The sequence below is a fragment of the Polypterus senegalus genome, chromosome 2 (genome assembly GCF_016835505.1).
Source record: "Polypterus senegalus isolate Bchr_013 chromosome 2, ASM1683550v1, whole genome shotgun sequence".
NCBI lineage: Eukaryota > Metazoa > Chordata > Cladistia > Polypteriformes > Polypteridae > Polypterus > Polypterus senegalus.
This window is the reverse complement of record NC_053155.1, coordinates 293,195,340-293,212,163: the sequence shown is the minus strand read 5'-3', so window position 1 is coordinate 293,212,163 and position 16,824 is coordinate 293,195,340. Positions and strand designations below refer to the sequence as shown.

General features: G+C 36.1%; 1 protein-coding gene across 15 annotated transcripts in view; it reads right to left on the bottom strand.

Annotated features, from left to right (window-relative positions):
• nbeaa (neurobeachin a) overlaps positions 1-16,824 on the bottom strand; it is an 894,135-nt gene that overhangs the window by 108,332 nt on the left and 768,979 nt on the right. For all 15 annotated transcript variants that reach the window (XM_039745777.1, XM_039745778.1, XM_039745781.1 and 12 more), the window contains 2 exons: positions 10,022-10,162; positions 4,247-4,366 (listed from right to left, as the gene is read on the bottom strand). In XM_039745777.1, coding sequence (XP_039601711.1) covers positions 4,247-4,366; positions 10,022-10,162 — 261 coding nt within the window. The remainder of the gene's footprint in view (positions 1-4,246; positions 4,367-10,021; positions 10,163-16,824) is intronic.

Genomic DNA, 16,824 nt, shown 5'->3' with positions numbered 1-16,824 from the left:
AATGTTGTCCCTAACTGCAGAGAGTCATCTCCAACTGGGAATGTGAAACTCTGAAACTGCACACCCAAGTGACCTGGGAGTTTGAGTTTGATTGTGATCATGGAGAGCCATGCCCTCTTTCGCTGTAAACTAAAGAAGAGGAAAGGAAGCGTGAGCTCCATCTCAGTCCGGAGCCCTGCTTATGGTAACTATAACCATCTTTGCAGGTTTAAACTCTGTACTTTTTAAAATATATTTAATTTGCTTATTTTTAACTACTGACATTGTGTAGTAAAAGTAAACAAAGCAGCAACAGCATAATCAATTATAAATTACATTTTGACAATCATATAAATCTATGATATAACCAGTTTTATTTCGACTTAAAATTGCATGAGACCATTTTTTTCTCCTTTAATTCTTAGGTCAATATTAATGCTGCTACAGCAGTGTGCTGCAGAAATGTTCTTACTGCTTCTTACTGATCTAAAATAATAAAAAGAAGACACATTTTATGAAAAGAATCTTGCATCTTGTAAAGGAGGAAAAACAAATGCATAATTTGCTTCTTATAGTTACCTACATTTTTAAACACAGATGATTTTCAAGTACAATTTTTGCTCAGCTCTTGCACATTTCTGATTATCTTAATAGGTAGTGTTGGTTAGGTCCCCAGGCACAGCCAAGTAAAAGCTATGTCTGTATATAAAGGACTACATTTTAAATAGCTCTTGTCATTAATGCTTTATTAATTGCTCCAGGCAACAAAAACCCAGTACTGGGTGTGCTAGAAAAATATGACACTTTGAGGTCAATGCTCATTCCCCGCTGTGTATTGTGGAATGGATAAAATACTGAATTAACAGTAGGGTAAAGGCATTATTTTAATTTTCTCTGAAATACCTGATTGAAACAAAAGAGAATGTTCAGTTATTGTCAAAACATAAAATGACAGATTCACTACAGATTAGTTAACATTGCATAATTAGCAAAGATTGTTTCATTTCTGCAAATGAGATCTTTGTCAAAACCTAATTCTACGGGGTTGCTTTCACATGTTATACTTCAGAGTATTTTTAGTCTTAAAATAAAAACGAACAAAATAATAATTTCCCTACTGCATATGCTGCTTAATAATTCAGATGGCAGCATGTACATGTATATTCACTCCCATGAGACTTGTTTATGTCATAGTGACCATGTTGTTTAGTGCAGACACTGTAATGGTTTTGTTTTAAACACTAAGCCTTTTTGTCAGCAAGACCAAAATTTAGCTGCAGTAGACATAAAACCTGTGCTTTACAGCAGGCACCACAATGAGATTGATCTTCTAATGTCAACATCTAAATATTTTTGTAACCATTGGCATACAATTTATTTTTGCAGTGCTCCTTACAAGACTACTCGTCATAACACCAGAAGGAAACATGTTCAGTTAATTGTGGGTGTTAATATACTAAAGATGCAGGGTTGTTTTCTTGTTTCCTATGTTGGTATTAAAAACATATGTACTATAAAATGCACATGCTTGAGCGTACTTCATTTTGAAGGAATGTGTTCTAGGCCAGTAGTTACCAGATTGAATTCTGTAGGGCTACATTTCACAGGACAGGCAATTGTTTTTACCGTTGCAAGACTCTACCCATTGCTGCTCATTCATGTATCTGTACAAAAGTGAAATGATTGCCATTTTAAAATGATACAGCTTTAAAAAATGAAACCTCGCTTTTCAAAACAGCTAAAATAAAATGATTATGAAGGATAATCTGGCCTATATTATATTTTAGGCTATTGAAATATTTTAAGTTTATAAAATAGAAGTATTATAATTTCTAAGAAAAGCAAATCAAGGAAGAAATATATAAACGTGCAAAAAGAGAATATAATTAATATTTCATATCATTCAATATTTTCAGTGAAAGAAAATAATTAGTATTTGAGTAAGGGGAAATCGGTAGATATAGGCTTAACGCAAAGCCACAAATGAAACCAAAACTCTATTAATATTTACAAATGAGATTTAATATGGATTACCAGGATTGCACGATATAGCCATTCACTGCTTGACTCTTCTTTTTTAAATTATTACAGGGCTGCTACCATAAATGTTAAGTGTAAGATAAGAACCAGCATTTCATGGGATTGTAGTCCATCATGGGCACACTCGCTCGCACTTGACTAATTTAGAATAATCAATTAATGTGACATCTTTGGGATGCAAGTACTAGAAATCAAGCCACATTGTCTTGGGATGGTAACTACAGTATATCCTTGGAGCTTAAACACAGAGAGTATAAATACTGCATTGAGGTGTAGAGTATATAGTGCCTTTAAAATACACAAATGTAGAGTTTAAAAGTATTGTCATTTAAGTTGGACCTGCATAGGAGTGTGTGAATATGCATGTGTGTTTCTCTTGCGTTGTCTGCTACCTTTTTCAGGACTGGATTATACATAATAATAAGATAAACTAAAAACCCATAATTCTGAAGTCAACAAAGGATATCATTCTGGTTACCTACTTTCATTTTCATCTTTACTTTATTTCACTACAGTTTATTACATACTTAGGATCTTGAATACTTATTATGAATTGTGTTCCAGGGAATGTGAACATTTCTTGATATGATGAACTATTTCAGGACACTCACTAGTTTTAATTTATAATATACTAGCAAAATACCCGCGCTTCACAGCGGTGAAGTACTGCCTTAAAATTTTTATAAAGAAGAAAAGTAAACCTTTTTAAACTGAGGGAAAATATACCAATAATTATTTGTTAAGGATCTCTTTGTATGCCACGTTGTCAGTTCGGCCCTCCGGTTGTAATATGACCAAGCTGTGCGCTGAGCTTACTTTTGAGCATGTAACGTACAGTCAGCCATGTGAAAAGCAACCTTGTTTCAAATCTCACAGCTTGGATTGCTGCTGTCATAATCGGTTTGAGTTTCATGGTTTGTTTCAATTACGACAATATTTGTAGGACTTGTGTTGAAGAGACATTCAGCATCTGTCAAGCGTTGTAAGCATACAACCGGTTTCATCGATAACTTTACATCCAGCTTTTAAAAATTTAAACATTCATAAACATCAAAGTGTCCACTACTGAAATCGTCACCTGTCAATCTAAGATGTTTAAGAGGCATTGGCGGTTGTCGAAAGGTGTAAAATATTTGGCCATTTCAGTACATTTGAAAGCGATAACCAAACAATTCAGCGGCAGCCATCAACTCACATGCAGAACCATAGGTGAAGGGTTTAAGCATTTCACTCTTATTGTGCTCCTGTGTAGTATAATTATCTCCTGTACCGTCATCAGTCCACACCTTGAACCTGTCCCAGTCATTCAATACAAAAGACACAATGTTCCTCCGGATATCAAGAGTGAGCCTGATATGGCCGTGCAATATGTAACAAAGAGAATGGAAAAGGCAGGTGCCATCTCCGGGCATGGAAACCGCTCGGTAAGTGACAGTTCTTTGATCACCTTGATAGACATGTTAATGGGGGTACGGTTGGAACGATAAAGGAAATGGGTACCTGAACAATGTAAAGTAAATCTAAAATACCTACACAATAACTATAATCATAATAAACGAACAATAAAACAGCGGAGAAGCCATGGATTAAATAAAAAGGCTGCAGTTATCAGCAGGGAGACATGAATCCCGTGGTGAAGCAAGGAAGGGAATGAAGAGATTAGAGCGACGGATGGCCTTATATAGGCAGGCAGCCAACAACGTGAGCGGTGTGAGAATGGGGGGACCCAACGCCGCCTCATATGGCTTTTGTAAGTAAGCTGTAAGGAATGAGCCTGCCAAATTTCAGCCTTTTACCTACACGGGAAGTTGGAGAATTAGTGACGTTGGAAAGTTCAATATGGCGGACGACAGTGGCGTCATACCACCAAAATAAGTATGTACTTCGGTTTCGGTTAGCGCAGGGAAGCCGCCTACCGAATTTCATGAAGATGGGTCCATAAATAAGAAAGTTTAACATGGCAGATATTGTCGACCGTTATGACCGTTACGCATAGAATTTCGAAATGAAACCTGCTTAACTTTTGTAAGTAAGCTGTAAGGAATGAGCCTGGCAAATTTCAGCCTTCTACCTACACAGGAAGTTGGAGAATTAGCGATGAGTGAGTCAGTGAGGGCTTTGCCTTTTATTGGTATAGATGGAATAAGTATGAGTCAAAATTTATAGTTTTTTATATAGACAATACAGTTATGTATTTTATGTAAATTATACAAATGTGCTTCTTTACCTTGACATCTGAGGTATCTCTTTGACAATTCCGCCATGATCTTGCAATAGAAGAGAAGGTGCGATCTGGATGGTCAAATTTATTTTCGTTTGCATTGAGAAAGAATGTAGTAAATGGCTCCTAGGATTAAACAAAAAGCACATTAATATGAAGCAATATCTGACCCAAAGGAATATAAATTACCAAGATATCCAAGATTTTTTGTCCATCATTTGTTGCTGTAATACGTTAATGCTGGTGACCAGATATTCTGTCTTTGTTAGTCTACCTGGGTAATGCTAAGCATAAACACCGATACACAGTGCTGCCTGAATAACCCTCATATTATCTTCTGGCCTACTGTGCCAGCTGACTGCAGAAAAAACATGATTTTTGTACATGAACAGTACAAAGTCAGGGGGTACTACCGTTTTTTATTGTATGTTCTTACACATCTGTTACATATTGCCTTTCATTTAAACGCTTACTGAGAAAGTAATCTGTATGCTAGGCAGGAATGTGGAATTAATGAAGCTAGATGAACCTCAGGGGTAGACCTGAGGGGAGTTTTCAGCTTGCTGTGGTTGACTATCAGATGGGAAGGATTCAGCACTGAGACTGCTAATTGGTGAGTAGCTTGCCTTGTGTGATTTCTCAAGGTGTGAGCTCTCTGGCAGAAACTCTTGAGTCATTTGCTCTAGTAATGAATGCAGGTGCCCAAGTAGGTCTGAGTTAATGGGCAGTCTGCACCATCCCATTTTCAGTAATGTTTTTTAATAGGCATGCCACTTTTGGGAATATTTGATTCAGAACATGTACATTCTTGCAGAACATAGTGAGGGTGCTTGCCATTTGCATCTGTGCTATTCAGGAAGCTCAATGAGGCCCAATTAGAGGTGCATGACTGTTTTCTGCTGCTGTATTGTTGGCTGGGAAGGGCAGAGTGAAAAATTTAATAAGTGCTCATGCCAGCCTCAGGAAGAAATAAGCAAACCTTATATATAAGAATTCTGGCTTGTGTTCATTTTCCTGCCAGTTGGTTCTACCAGTCAGTGAGTCTAACTGACGTGAACTTTATTGTTCCCTTCAATGTTTGCAATGTTACTGTTTGGACGCTTTTATTATGTTTTATTTATATAATGACCACTGTGTGTATGCATCTGTTTAATTACAGAAATTCATATATACTTATAGATATATGTAAGACACCTTTACGGAAGAAACATTCATGTCAAAGGAAAATATATGTGGGCTACAAAACAATTTGAATGCACTATTTATCCATTAAAACTTTGTGAGCAATGAAAAGGCAATGGGTTTAGGAAAAAGAAAAAAATATCCTCTCTCACTCTCTCTATAGACTTAATATTATTTCCTAAATTAAATACACATTCAGTACATAAAATAAGAGGAGTTCCTTTAAATCACTAATATATAATATTTAAAAAACAAGGAGATCTACACATACAGTTAGAAAATCGCATCTTTAACAGATAACGCAGAAACCTAAAAGTTGTGAATATTGTGGGGTTGTAAGCGTGTGCACTAACAGGCAATACTAGTTGAAAGTCCTGTGATGGATGCAATGACCGTAGTATAAGTCCGAATATTTTTTTAAAGTTAGGCATCCCTGTTTAAATAGCAAAAGCCGTTTTCTGAATTTGTTAGATTTGCTGTGGAAAACTAGGCAGTGAAGAAGACAAGGTGATAAAACTACTGTATGTGACAAAAAGGCTCATCATGCTTTGTTTATTTGAAGCTATTCTGAGTTTAGTGGTTATGTCTCCACAGATAAAGCATTGCTTTAATACAAAAACATGCCATGAAAAAGAAGGCAGTTAAATGATACATGCTGTAATATTTCAAAAATCTGTAATATTTCACACTTTCTGTGCATCCTCTTAATTCATTTTACTCATGGCAAATTTTCTAAAATAAGAATAATATTAAACTCAATGAAGTTTCTATGGAAATATGCAGCATTTGCTGCAGTAAAACCCCCAGCAGAATTAAGTAGCTTGTTTCTTGGCTGTTCATAGACCATTTTAATTGGGCTTTTTTTTTTTATTGTCTCTTCGGTATCTCTCAAATTGAATCCAATAGAGAATTTACTTTGATGAGTAAACAGAGCCTAGCATCCTCAAATCACAGCAGGCTGTACTGCCTGCAGTTAGGGTAAACTTTAGTCTGCAGCTCACGTTTTGTTTTACTTCAAGGAAAAATGCAATTGTAGAGAGAAAACAAAGGAAGTACCTGTGAAGTTGATAGAGGAGTAGAGGTTTATGAATAAAAAATATCATACAACGTCTAGTGCTCTACCAATGTAAAGGCAAAAACATTGATCACTTTCGGCCATGGATTATTATCATTTGTGCTGCAGGCATGCAAAGAATTCTATAATAAGATGTTTATTTTTTTAGTCTCATTTACTGTCGTTGATACCGTCGAAAAAAAAAAAAAGCAAGCATGAGTATAAACATTTGTGATGGAAAACTAAAGGGCCTGCGACCAATTCAGATCTAGATTTTAGATTTAAAATTGGAGCTGCCTAGTAACACAACTGAAAAATAGATAATATAATAAATGGGACTGAGTTTACCAAACGGCAATTATAGGAAAATTAAGAACTTAATGCATAATTATTTTAAATGTTTCTTTTTTAAGATTTTGCAATTTTATTTTTGTTATTAAAGAAATGTTACTTAATAGTATTTAATAAATTATTTATTAAATAAACTGACTTATTGTTTGTACATACAGTATAGTATCTAAGAATCCTTTCAAGGAACACGGACATGATATAATTTGAAGCTCCGATTTTAAGCAGTGTTTTAGTTTTCTTTTTCTACTGATAATTCGAATGGTGCAGTGGAGGTCTCCTTGATTCAAGGTCTATAGTTCAAATATTGTGGCCAGGTGTTGTCTGTGCTCAGATTTCTTTCAGAAGGAGTATGTATTAAGTTAGCTGCGGATTCTACGGTGGTCCTGTGTGTGACAGTTTGCCCTGCAATGGACGAGTACTCTGTCCAGAGATTGATCTTAACTTGTAGTCAATGCTGCTGAGATAGTCTCTGATCCTCCTGAAACTGTCTATTGGATTAATATTCTCAGATTTGAGAAAGTTATGTTGTTAATACTTTTTTGGGAATGTTGAACATTTTTTTTTAATTTTTATTTTTATCGATTTTATTATAATCATTCCATACAGATAGATCAATTTTTACAAAAGATAGGATTGAAAACAAAACAACCCAATCCCCACCCCTGTTGAACATTTTACAACTTCTTGTGATAATTACCTTGTTGTACCCTTTTGAGTATTTTTTCTATACAACTTCTACTTAATCTAGTTCAAAGTCTATCCCAGTAATGTGCCTATCAATATATTCATAAATTGTGCATGAAGATACATAATAATAAAGTATCAGTGTGATGCTTACGACTGAGCAGTATGTGCAGTAGTTAGTGCATCCACCTCAAATCTCGAGCAGTTTAGGATTTTTCTTAGCCTGATGACTATTTGTGCTCAATATGCCAATTCTCTACATGGGTTTTCTTTAGGTATTCCAGTTTCATCCAAAATCCCAATTTGTACATATTAGCATCCCCTCTAGGACTGGTTCCTTCCTTTCACACAGCATTACTGGGATAGGCTTCAGCTTTTCAAAACCTTTTAATAAAATACATGAATATGGAAAATGTATGTATGGAAATTGGCCTGTTGCAAGTGACTGTGTGTATGTGCGCCAGTGTGTCTTTTGCTGCTTCCTGCATTATGCTCAAAGCTGTTGAGATTCTGGCTCCCCATGACTCTTAAGTGAAAACAGGGAGTGTGAAAAATTGATACTGACAGGCAAACAGTTTTTACTGTGAGGTCATTAAACTGTTAACTCTAATATATTCATCCTCTTGATCTGTGACCAAGATTTCATTATGTAATAGTCCACACTGCCAATAAGACTGGTCTACTGATTCAATTTTACTGACTATTCGATAGCTCAGTTACTTGTATTTTCTTAGTTTTGCTTGTTCTGTCTGGTGCATGTTGTATATTTTATATACAATATCACTACTGTTGCATATTTATTGGTATCGCTTATTGCCATTGCTAATTTGCATTTACTGCACTATGGTGCTGTATTACCGTATATACTCGCAGATAAGTTCTCCCGCAGATAAGTTGGGACTTGATTTTATCGTATAATTTCTGGTATTTTATAATGTCGGTCATATGAGTCAAATGCAGAAAACTCACACTATTGGTCCAAAAGATTATGATATGCTAACGCCCACCTGAGAAAAAAAACCAAAGAGCATACTGCCTTTTTTCTATGTGAGTGCGGTAATGTGCTGTATCAGCACATGCCCCTACCCTCTCTCTCTCTATTGTGCCTACGTAACCACCCGAACTATTCCAAAGCAACGTTTGCCCTGTTTTGTGTGTCTCACACCCTCATACACCTTTATCGTAAGAACATCCATTATCCACGATGAAACAAAAATATGAAGCTGGTTTTAAATTAAACATCATTGAAGGTGACACAAATCAGTAACTGCGTTGCTGCAACAAAATTCGATGCATCTAAGAAACTGATGTGAGATTGGTGGAGGCAAGTAGATGTTGAAAAAAAATAAAATAAGTGTCACATTTTTGAATTGGTGTATAAGTCGGGGTCTGATTTTATGATCGATTTTTTGGGTTTCAAGACCCGACTTATACATGAGTATATACGGTATATGCAGTATTGTCACTGCATTTTTGATGGTTTTGCATGAGTATAAATAGGGGCAAATTTTTTTTTGACGTGTTGTATGTTTTAATAACAATACATTAAATTTAATTGTCTAATCTTAATCTGAATTGTGTTAAAACAATAGTAATGTATCCCTAGCTTAAGCAATGTGTTGACCATTCAGCCCAACAAGCTTGTCCACTCTCTTCACCTAGATTCTCCACAATAATATAAATTCAAGATCTGAAGGTCCCAAAACTACTACTCTCCATCGCAGTACTAGATTATTTATTCCATGTATCTATGGTTCCATGCATGAAGAAAATTTTTCTGTTTGTGTGAAATCTGAATTTAACAAGTTTCCAGCCATATCCCTTGTGTTTTTGTTATTTTGACATCTCTATTCTGATAATAATTTTTACATCTAAGCAATGCTGGATAGGTTTACATAGTTAAGAAAAGAAAAGGAAAGGAGTGGTGCCACAGCTGTTACATGATGTAACAAACTGCCAGTTTCAACAGATTCAGTGCTGGATTGTGGTAGAGCAAGATGACTAATGGCTTTAATTTCAATGCATACAAGATCTCAATGGCATCTTTTCATTGCAGGGCATAATGATACACACACCCACAATCATTCACACCGAGTCAGTTCAGAGATGTAATTTAACCTATCATGCATGACGTTGGGAAGTGGAAGGAAACCGATTACCCTGGGAAAATACATGTGTGCTATAGAAAGTATAGTGATATGCAGATATGTGAGACACCATGCCAGCTACTGTTTGATTTGATGTTGGCAATTCAAGTTAATTGCTTTTGGATTATTTACTGTTCTTGTTTATGATTCATGCAAAAAATGGATGCAAAAGTATTATGGTTTCTTCAAGACATTAAACAACTGTGTACAGTTCAGGAAGTATACTTTGGCACAATAAGTCATAAGCATAATAAATATATCACCATTCAGTTGTAGATCACCATTATTCTGCTTCTTCTCTCTCTCTTTCTTTTCAGGGATAGTTATATCAAATAATAACATTATTAAACACAGTATACTCACAATTCTAACAAGCCACACGAGCGTGGATCCAGCAGTGGAGTAGTGCGAGTTATAATGGTATGGTGGTGTCTGATCATCTTCCCACGTCTCATAACGTTCAGCATAGAAGACAGCTCGCTTTGGGTTTAATGCTCCAATAGGCTGTTAAAATAAAGGTACAAAATACTGTATTCAGTTACATTTCATATCTTTTGATTATTTTATTATTGCCAAATACAGTTATAGGCTCTGAGAATGCAGCAGTAAAATACTTTAAATCTTGAACATTTCATCTCTCAGCTGAGTGTCAGTGGTTAGAATCTCTTCATATAATAAAGATTACGGTGACTGCAATATTTATTATAGAGGTGAGGAATCAATTAAAAGGTGTGCTGAATGTAATATATTAACTTTGCACAATAAATCTAATTCAAAGCATCATACTGTTCTGTCAGAATTGGACATAAAATCAGCAAGCTGAGCATATCTGCACAAAAAATGGAAAACAATAGTGATTTTCAAATGGCATAATATTTGTAAGTTCTGACTTAGCAAGTAAAATTCTGAATTTCCTTACTAGAATTTACTGTGAATGGAATGCAGGTAGCAACCTCATTTATGACCAACAGGGTGCACTGACAGTTGGACAGAGGGCGTTAGAAAGCTCAAAGTAAACAGCGCAGGGTAACAGATAGCTCATGTTAAAATGTAAGTATTTCTCCAAGTTTCATGGCAGGGTGGAGACACATTATATGGTTGGCACGTCTAGGACAGCCAACCTAGGCCTCACCAAGGTTGATCTATGGGACACCAAACCCAAAAGTGCAGGAGTACCTGGGGTCACTAGATGGAGCATCTTAAATTCTCCAAATCTATGGCCAGAGGCTTTCATGTACTATTTGAGACCCTTGGTGTAGAGAGTGTGACAAAACCAGAAGAAGTAAAAGCTCATACATGAAGTACCAGTCAATGAGCCTGGAGTCGGAAGTAAGCCTTTTGGTGAGAGCTCAGCAGGCTGAAGGAAGTATGAGAAAGGTGTAGAGAGGAGTACATGAGACGGTGAGACGGTGGTGTTTATTTAGTAATGTGGGTTATTGGATCAGCTACTCTACATTACAGTCAGCGTCAGTTTTGTGTTTATTGAGGCCCTAAACTAAAGGATGTTTGGAGGCCCCTTCTTAACAATTTGCACTAAAAGAGAATTCAGGGGAGGAGTGGGTTGTCTCCTTTGGTGTGATCAAATAGCTGGGGGGCAGGGTTAATCCGCACAATTAAATTGGGGATGAGAGGGATATTGTTTAATTACTCCAGAGTCTAGTCAGCTTTCACTTCACATTCTTCCTATTTTCTTTGACTTGCTGAGCAAATGGAAGACCCTTGCAGTCATGGGGCCCTATAAAGCCACTTAGCTTGCTTATGTCTTGGGTCCGCTACGATTATAGTAGTTGTATGGGGAGGCTTTGTGGGGGTCATTTATTGTTCTACCTTTTCAGTTGTGTTTATCATCCCTTTGATACACACCACTGATTTGTAACGTTTTTGGTCTCGGCTCAAGAGTGCGCATACAATACATACACGTGTATTGTGAATTCAGGGTAATTAAGCTGTACTGCTTCATATGGAATCTTCATTTTTTTCTTCTTAATGAATGAGTCTGGAGAAAAATGACTCTGTGGGATTTGTAATATTAGTTTCCAGGATCTTTAAAGTAGTTTCAGTTGAAATATTCTGAAATAATCTGTATCTGAGTCTCAGTTAATGTTGCAAATATTCAAATCTTCACAAGTATGCTAAGTCAAAGTGAAGGTCTTGCGTTTTTTTTCTGTGAATTTCTCTAGCTAAAATCTGTGGCATTACCAATTTTCTTTATTTGACACATTTGAGAAACTAACAAGACATTAACTGCATAAAAACCATGAAACCCCTTGGAAATTAGAATATTAGAACAACTGAAGTGAGAATATGCCATTAGGCCAAAAAATCCACCAATCCTAATTCATCAAAATAACATCCAGCTGAGATCTGAATGTCCCCAAAGTCGTACACTCTACTCCCTACACTTGGCTACTTTATGTTTAAGAAGTTGTCGTGTACAAGACAAACATAACAAGCAGACTCTTTTCCCATAACATTACAGAAGTGTGCTTAGGAGGGAGAGAGGTTGGGAGCATGTGCTGATAGCGCGTTGCTGCACCCACCACACGATGAAGCATCTGGATTGGGACCCGAGTGCAGGGGGTTGACACTTCTCCACAACACTGGAATAGTTTGAGGCTTTTTTGTGCTTAAAACTCATGTAGAATTTATTTTGTATTTCACATACTACGTTAAGAAGTACGGCTTAGTACTGGACTGAAAAAAAAAATGTGATGATTCACACTTACTGTTTTCAATCTGAACCAATATAATTCTTTTTAGCTTATTGATCCCACAATTTTTAAGTTGAGGCAAATCATTTAGAGTGATTGGCTGCAATTCACTTGTTTTTTTTACTGAAGTAAATCTATTTTTTAAGTTGTTCTTCTTTTTTGGCAGTTGGAAAGCCATCAAACTGGAAAGTTCGACTGAAAGAATATACAAACGGCCCCACAAACACAGCACATGAACAACCTAAAATATTAAGTTAAATGAAATAGGATTTTTATGTTTATTCCCTCCACCATAACTTAATTTGGTACAAACAAATTTGATTGAGATCTGAAACCAAATATTTCAAGCGGCAACACTAAATGACTAATCTTAAGTTGCTTGAAAGAGAAAATTTACGTTGAATGAACAACATCAATGTTATACTTTTTTCAGTGGTATGTTCATTTACAGTAGAACAAATCTCTCAAAATTGTGTGTGCATTCATAGAGCGTGATTAGCTGTTATTAACACATTAAGTCTTGTAAATTTAGGGATTCGATCCCTTAAACTGCAGGTTTTTTGAAATACCAGTCATACTGATTACTTCAGTTCTGTATTTTTTAAAAAATCACACCAGCACCTTGTCTTGTTAGTCCATAGGTGTTTAATGCTACATAATGTAACTCATTTCTTAGTATAGCACTGGCCAGTTATTAGTAGGCTTTAGGTGTGGCGCTTCTAATATGTAACTGTCATTAGAATATGCTTAAGAAGAAAATTGAGAGAGCAAATAAGACTTAAATTACGTCTGCTGGTATTACTTAAGACGGCAATCCCAAGTCATGCACCAATCTCTTTAAAAGTTTGCATGTATTTGTTTATTCGTTCCTTTCTTGAACCTGCTTATTCTAAAACAGCCCAGAGGCTAGCTTGGCAATACTGAATGTAAGGCAGGAGCCAGCAGTGACCTGGCCATTAATATACCTCTGGGAGGACTCTCACGCCAACCACTCCTACTAGAATAAGGCAATTGTCACCATTCAACCTAATCTGGATGCTTTTGTGATGTAGGAAGCAACAACATTGCCCTGAGGTTAAGTGAAGAGCGTGCTAACTCCACATTGGCAGTGACAACCAAGCCTAAGAGCGACTAGTGTAGATGAGATACTGAGACAATTTACCTATTACCTAAACAAACAAATTGATGGTATGAATGACCTCCACTGCTCTGTCAAACGTGTTATGTTCTAAGAGTTTTTTAATGTTGGAATGCAGACATGCCGAAGTGCATATGTGTTTACGATTTGATAAATATTTGACAAAAAAACACACAAATAAAACTCACAGCTTTTTAGTACAAAATGAAAATAAACAGAAATATGTCACATTTGCTTTCATGAATATCAAGATATGAATAATTCTATCGTTCATAGATCACGGTGTTCAATGTACCATGTTTATTAACTGAATCAGTAGATCATTTTCTCAGTGAATATCCACACACAAATATTAAAAGACCATAAAAGTATTCTGTCAAATTTGCCCATTCATCCATCCCTCATTAATTCACTTTAGAGACTTGAGGGCCAGAGAATATCCTGCCAGCATCAGACACAAGATCAAGAACTAAGCCTTGATGAGACACCTGTGCCTCTCATATGTCCCAATAAAATTCTCTTCACTTCAGAACTGACTTCCAAAATGTCAATTATAAAAAAAGCTATGAATACATCCGCACTCTGGATACTCAATACAACTGTACAAAATCTGAGAATTCAGCTTTCTTTATTATTCAATTATTCTTAAACCATTCAAGTCATCAAGCAAAAACACAAAAACAACAGACCACACAACATATGAATCCAATTTTATATGTATGTATTTGTATATGTATATGTTCAGAATATATAGATATTAATACTATGCTGTTTTGCCATCTTTGTAGTTAATATGCTGTATATGTTTACATTTTTTTTCTTTTTTCTACCTTATAAACATTTAGTTGATGGAGACCAAGATGAGCTCACAGTTCAGTAAGTTATTACCATTTACAACAACTTAGATAATTTCAGTGTGAACAGATTTTCAGCACTCAATTAACATATGACATACCATTACCGAGATAATTAAAATAGTGCTGCCCCTGGTGTTTTGATAGTTTTATAAGCAGAAATCCATTAAGGGAGATGGATGTTAGAATCACTGCAATAAATCTGAGCCTAAATAGCATTACAGGTAAATGTCTATGTAAACCACATTAATAATTAGCTGTATGCATTGCTTCTTACTGGATGTGATCAGTCTCATCACCATCACTAGTTATGCGAATTAAAACACTGATATTAATTTTCCCTATAAAGCCTTTAAGGCATTTACAGTAAATATTTAAAACATATTGAAGATATTTTATTGGACAATTAAAGACTATTTTTCCAACAGATTTTGAGATGTCCTTCCAGACAGGAATCAGCCATAGATGTGAAACCACTCCATCACTGAGCACACAAAGACATACCAGGGCAATTTAAAGTCACCAATCCACCTAACAACAAGCATCTGATGTCTTTAGCCGTTATCGATTCAGAACGAGTTTTTCCAGGTCAGCATCACAGGGAACTAAAACCTGTCCTGATAGCACTGGTCGCTGTTAACAGTGTAACATTTTCAGTATCATTTTTTATTATTACAATTTTTTAATGTTATTAACTGTATCAAATACACATTGTTTTATGATTAACCCTGCTGCTTCACTCATCCAGCGTCTTGCATTTGAATCTGAATGTCACTGACTGTGTGCTGTGTTTTTATGTTCATCCTATGCTTTCTGAGATTTGTTCTCTATTTTTTCCCCAATTTCATTGAAATGTGTCTACTGCCAGTTTTACTTTGACCCTATATGGGGGTGTGTGAGTAGACCCTGCCAAGAACTGGTGCCTAATGTCATTAACATAACAACATGACTTTGGACTGTACAGTATAAAGAAACTGCCATAAGCATCTGTGTGAGTGAATTGTGAAGTCATTGTGGTCTATTTGTAAATCACAGATATATAAGCAGTACCAAGGAGTGTTTGAACTTACCAACATCTCCACAAAAAGCCACTTTAAAAATATAATATAAATTTATATAATATATAAAGGGCGGCACGGTGGCGCAGTGGTAGCGCTGCTGCCTCGCAGTTAGGAGACCTGGGTTCGCTTCCCGGGTCCTCCCTGCGTGGAGTTTGCATGTTCTCCCCGTGTCTGCGTGGGTTTCCTCCCACAGTCCAAAGACATGCAGGTTAGGTGGATTGGCGATTCTGCATTGGGCTTGGTGTGTGTGTGTGTGTGTGTTTGTGTGTGTCCTGCAGTGGGTTGGCACCCTGCCCAGGATTGGTTCCTGCCTTGTGCCCTGTGTTGGCTGGGATTCGCTCCAGCAGACCCCCGTGACCCTGTATTCGGATTCAGCGGGTTAGAAAATGGATGGATGGATAATATATAAAATATCTTTAAACTTGAGGATCTTTTTGTATATAAACTGATCATATTTTAAATTGTGGAAATTGATTTTAAGTATCTCAGCTATCAACAGCAAAATTAGGATTAATCACTTATAACACATAACATATGCATTAGTACATCACCTGCTTTTGAGATAAACTCTTATGTGTGTAGTTTCTTGCATTCATAATTGTCATAGTTCTTTATGTGACAAGAAGAAAGACACCTACAGTGCATAGTGTGGAATTCAGCCCTCAAACCCTCTTGTCAGCTAGTAGGGAGCTGTATAGTGGGCTGTTGAACTTGATTTACATCGGAAAATGTTTGCAAATGAAATGTTTCATACCATGCATTTTCCTCCAGTAACACCATAAGAAACAAAATTATCCTAAATGGTCAAGTACAGTAAAAGGAGGACAGAGGATTTTGTATTGGAATCATTGCAGCAGCAGCAGTGACTTTCAGTAATTCACAACTGAAGGGAATGAGATGCCATACATGTTGTTTGATTAGGGTTGTTGTTATTTGCTATAATATTGGCTGAACGTCTATGAGATGATGTCTAGAAGGGACAAATAAAGGACGGATGGATGGACTATCTATCTATCTATCTATCTATCTATCTATCTATCTATAGATGGAGCAAAAAATACTGATACGTTCCCTCAATGTATCAATAATATATCACAATTAAAACCGTTGCAATAATATACTGTACAAACCTACTGCCTCATAGCCTCTATAGCTGAGATATTTTAAAAAGAAAATGATTAAAAAATATAATTCTAAAAAACAATACTCACAAGGTGGGAACTTTAGTTAGTCAAATGAATACATATACTGACCAAATAAAGTCCAAAGTTATCTCTTTGGAAGTCCCCAGCAGAAAAACAAGATGAGGGGATCATGAAAACTCAAAAAAGAATCCACCCCAGTTAGAAGTCTTATTATTCATTCATTCATTTTTCCAACTCACTTTATCCTGAGCAGGGTT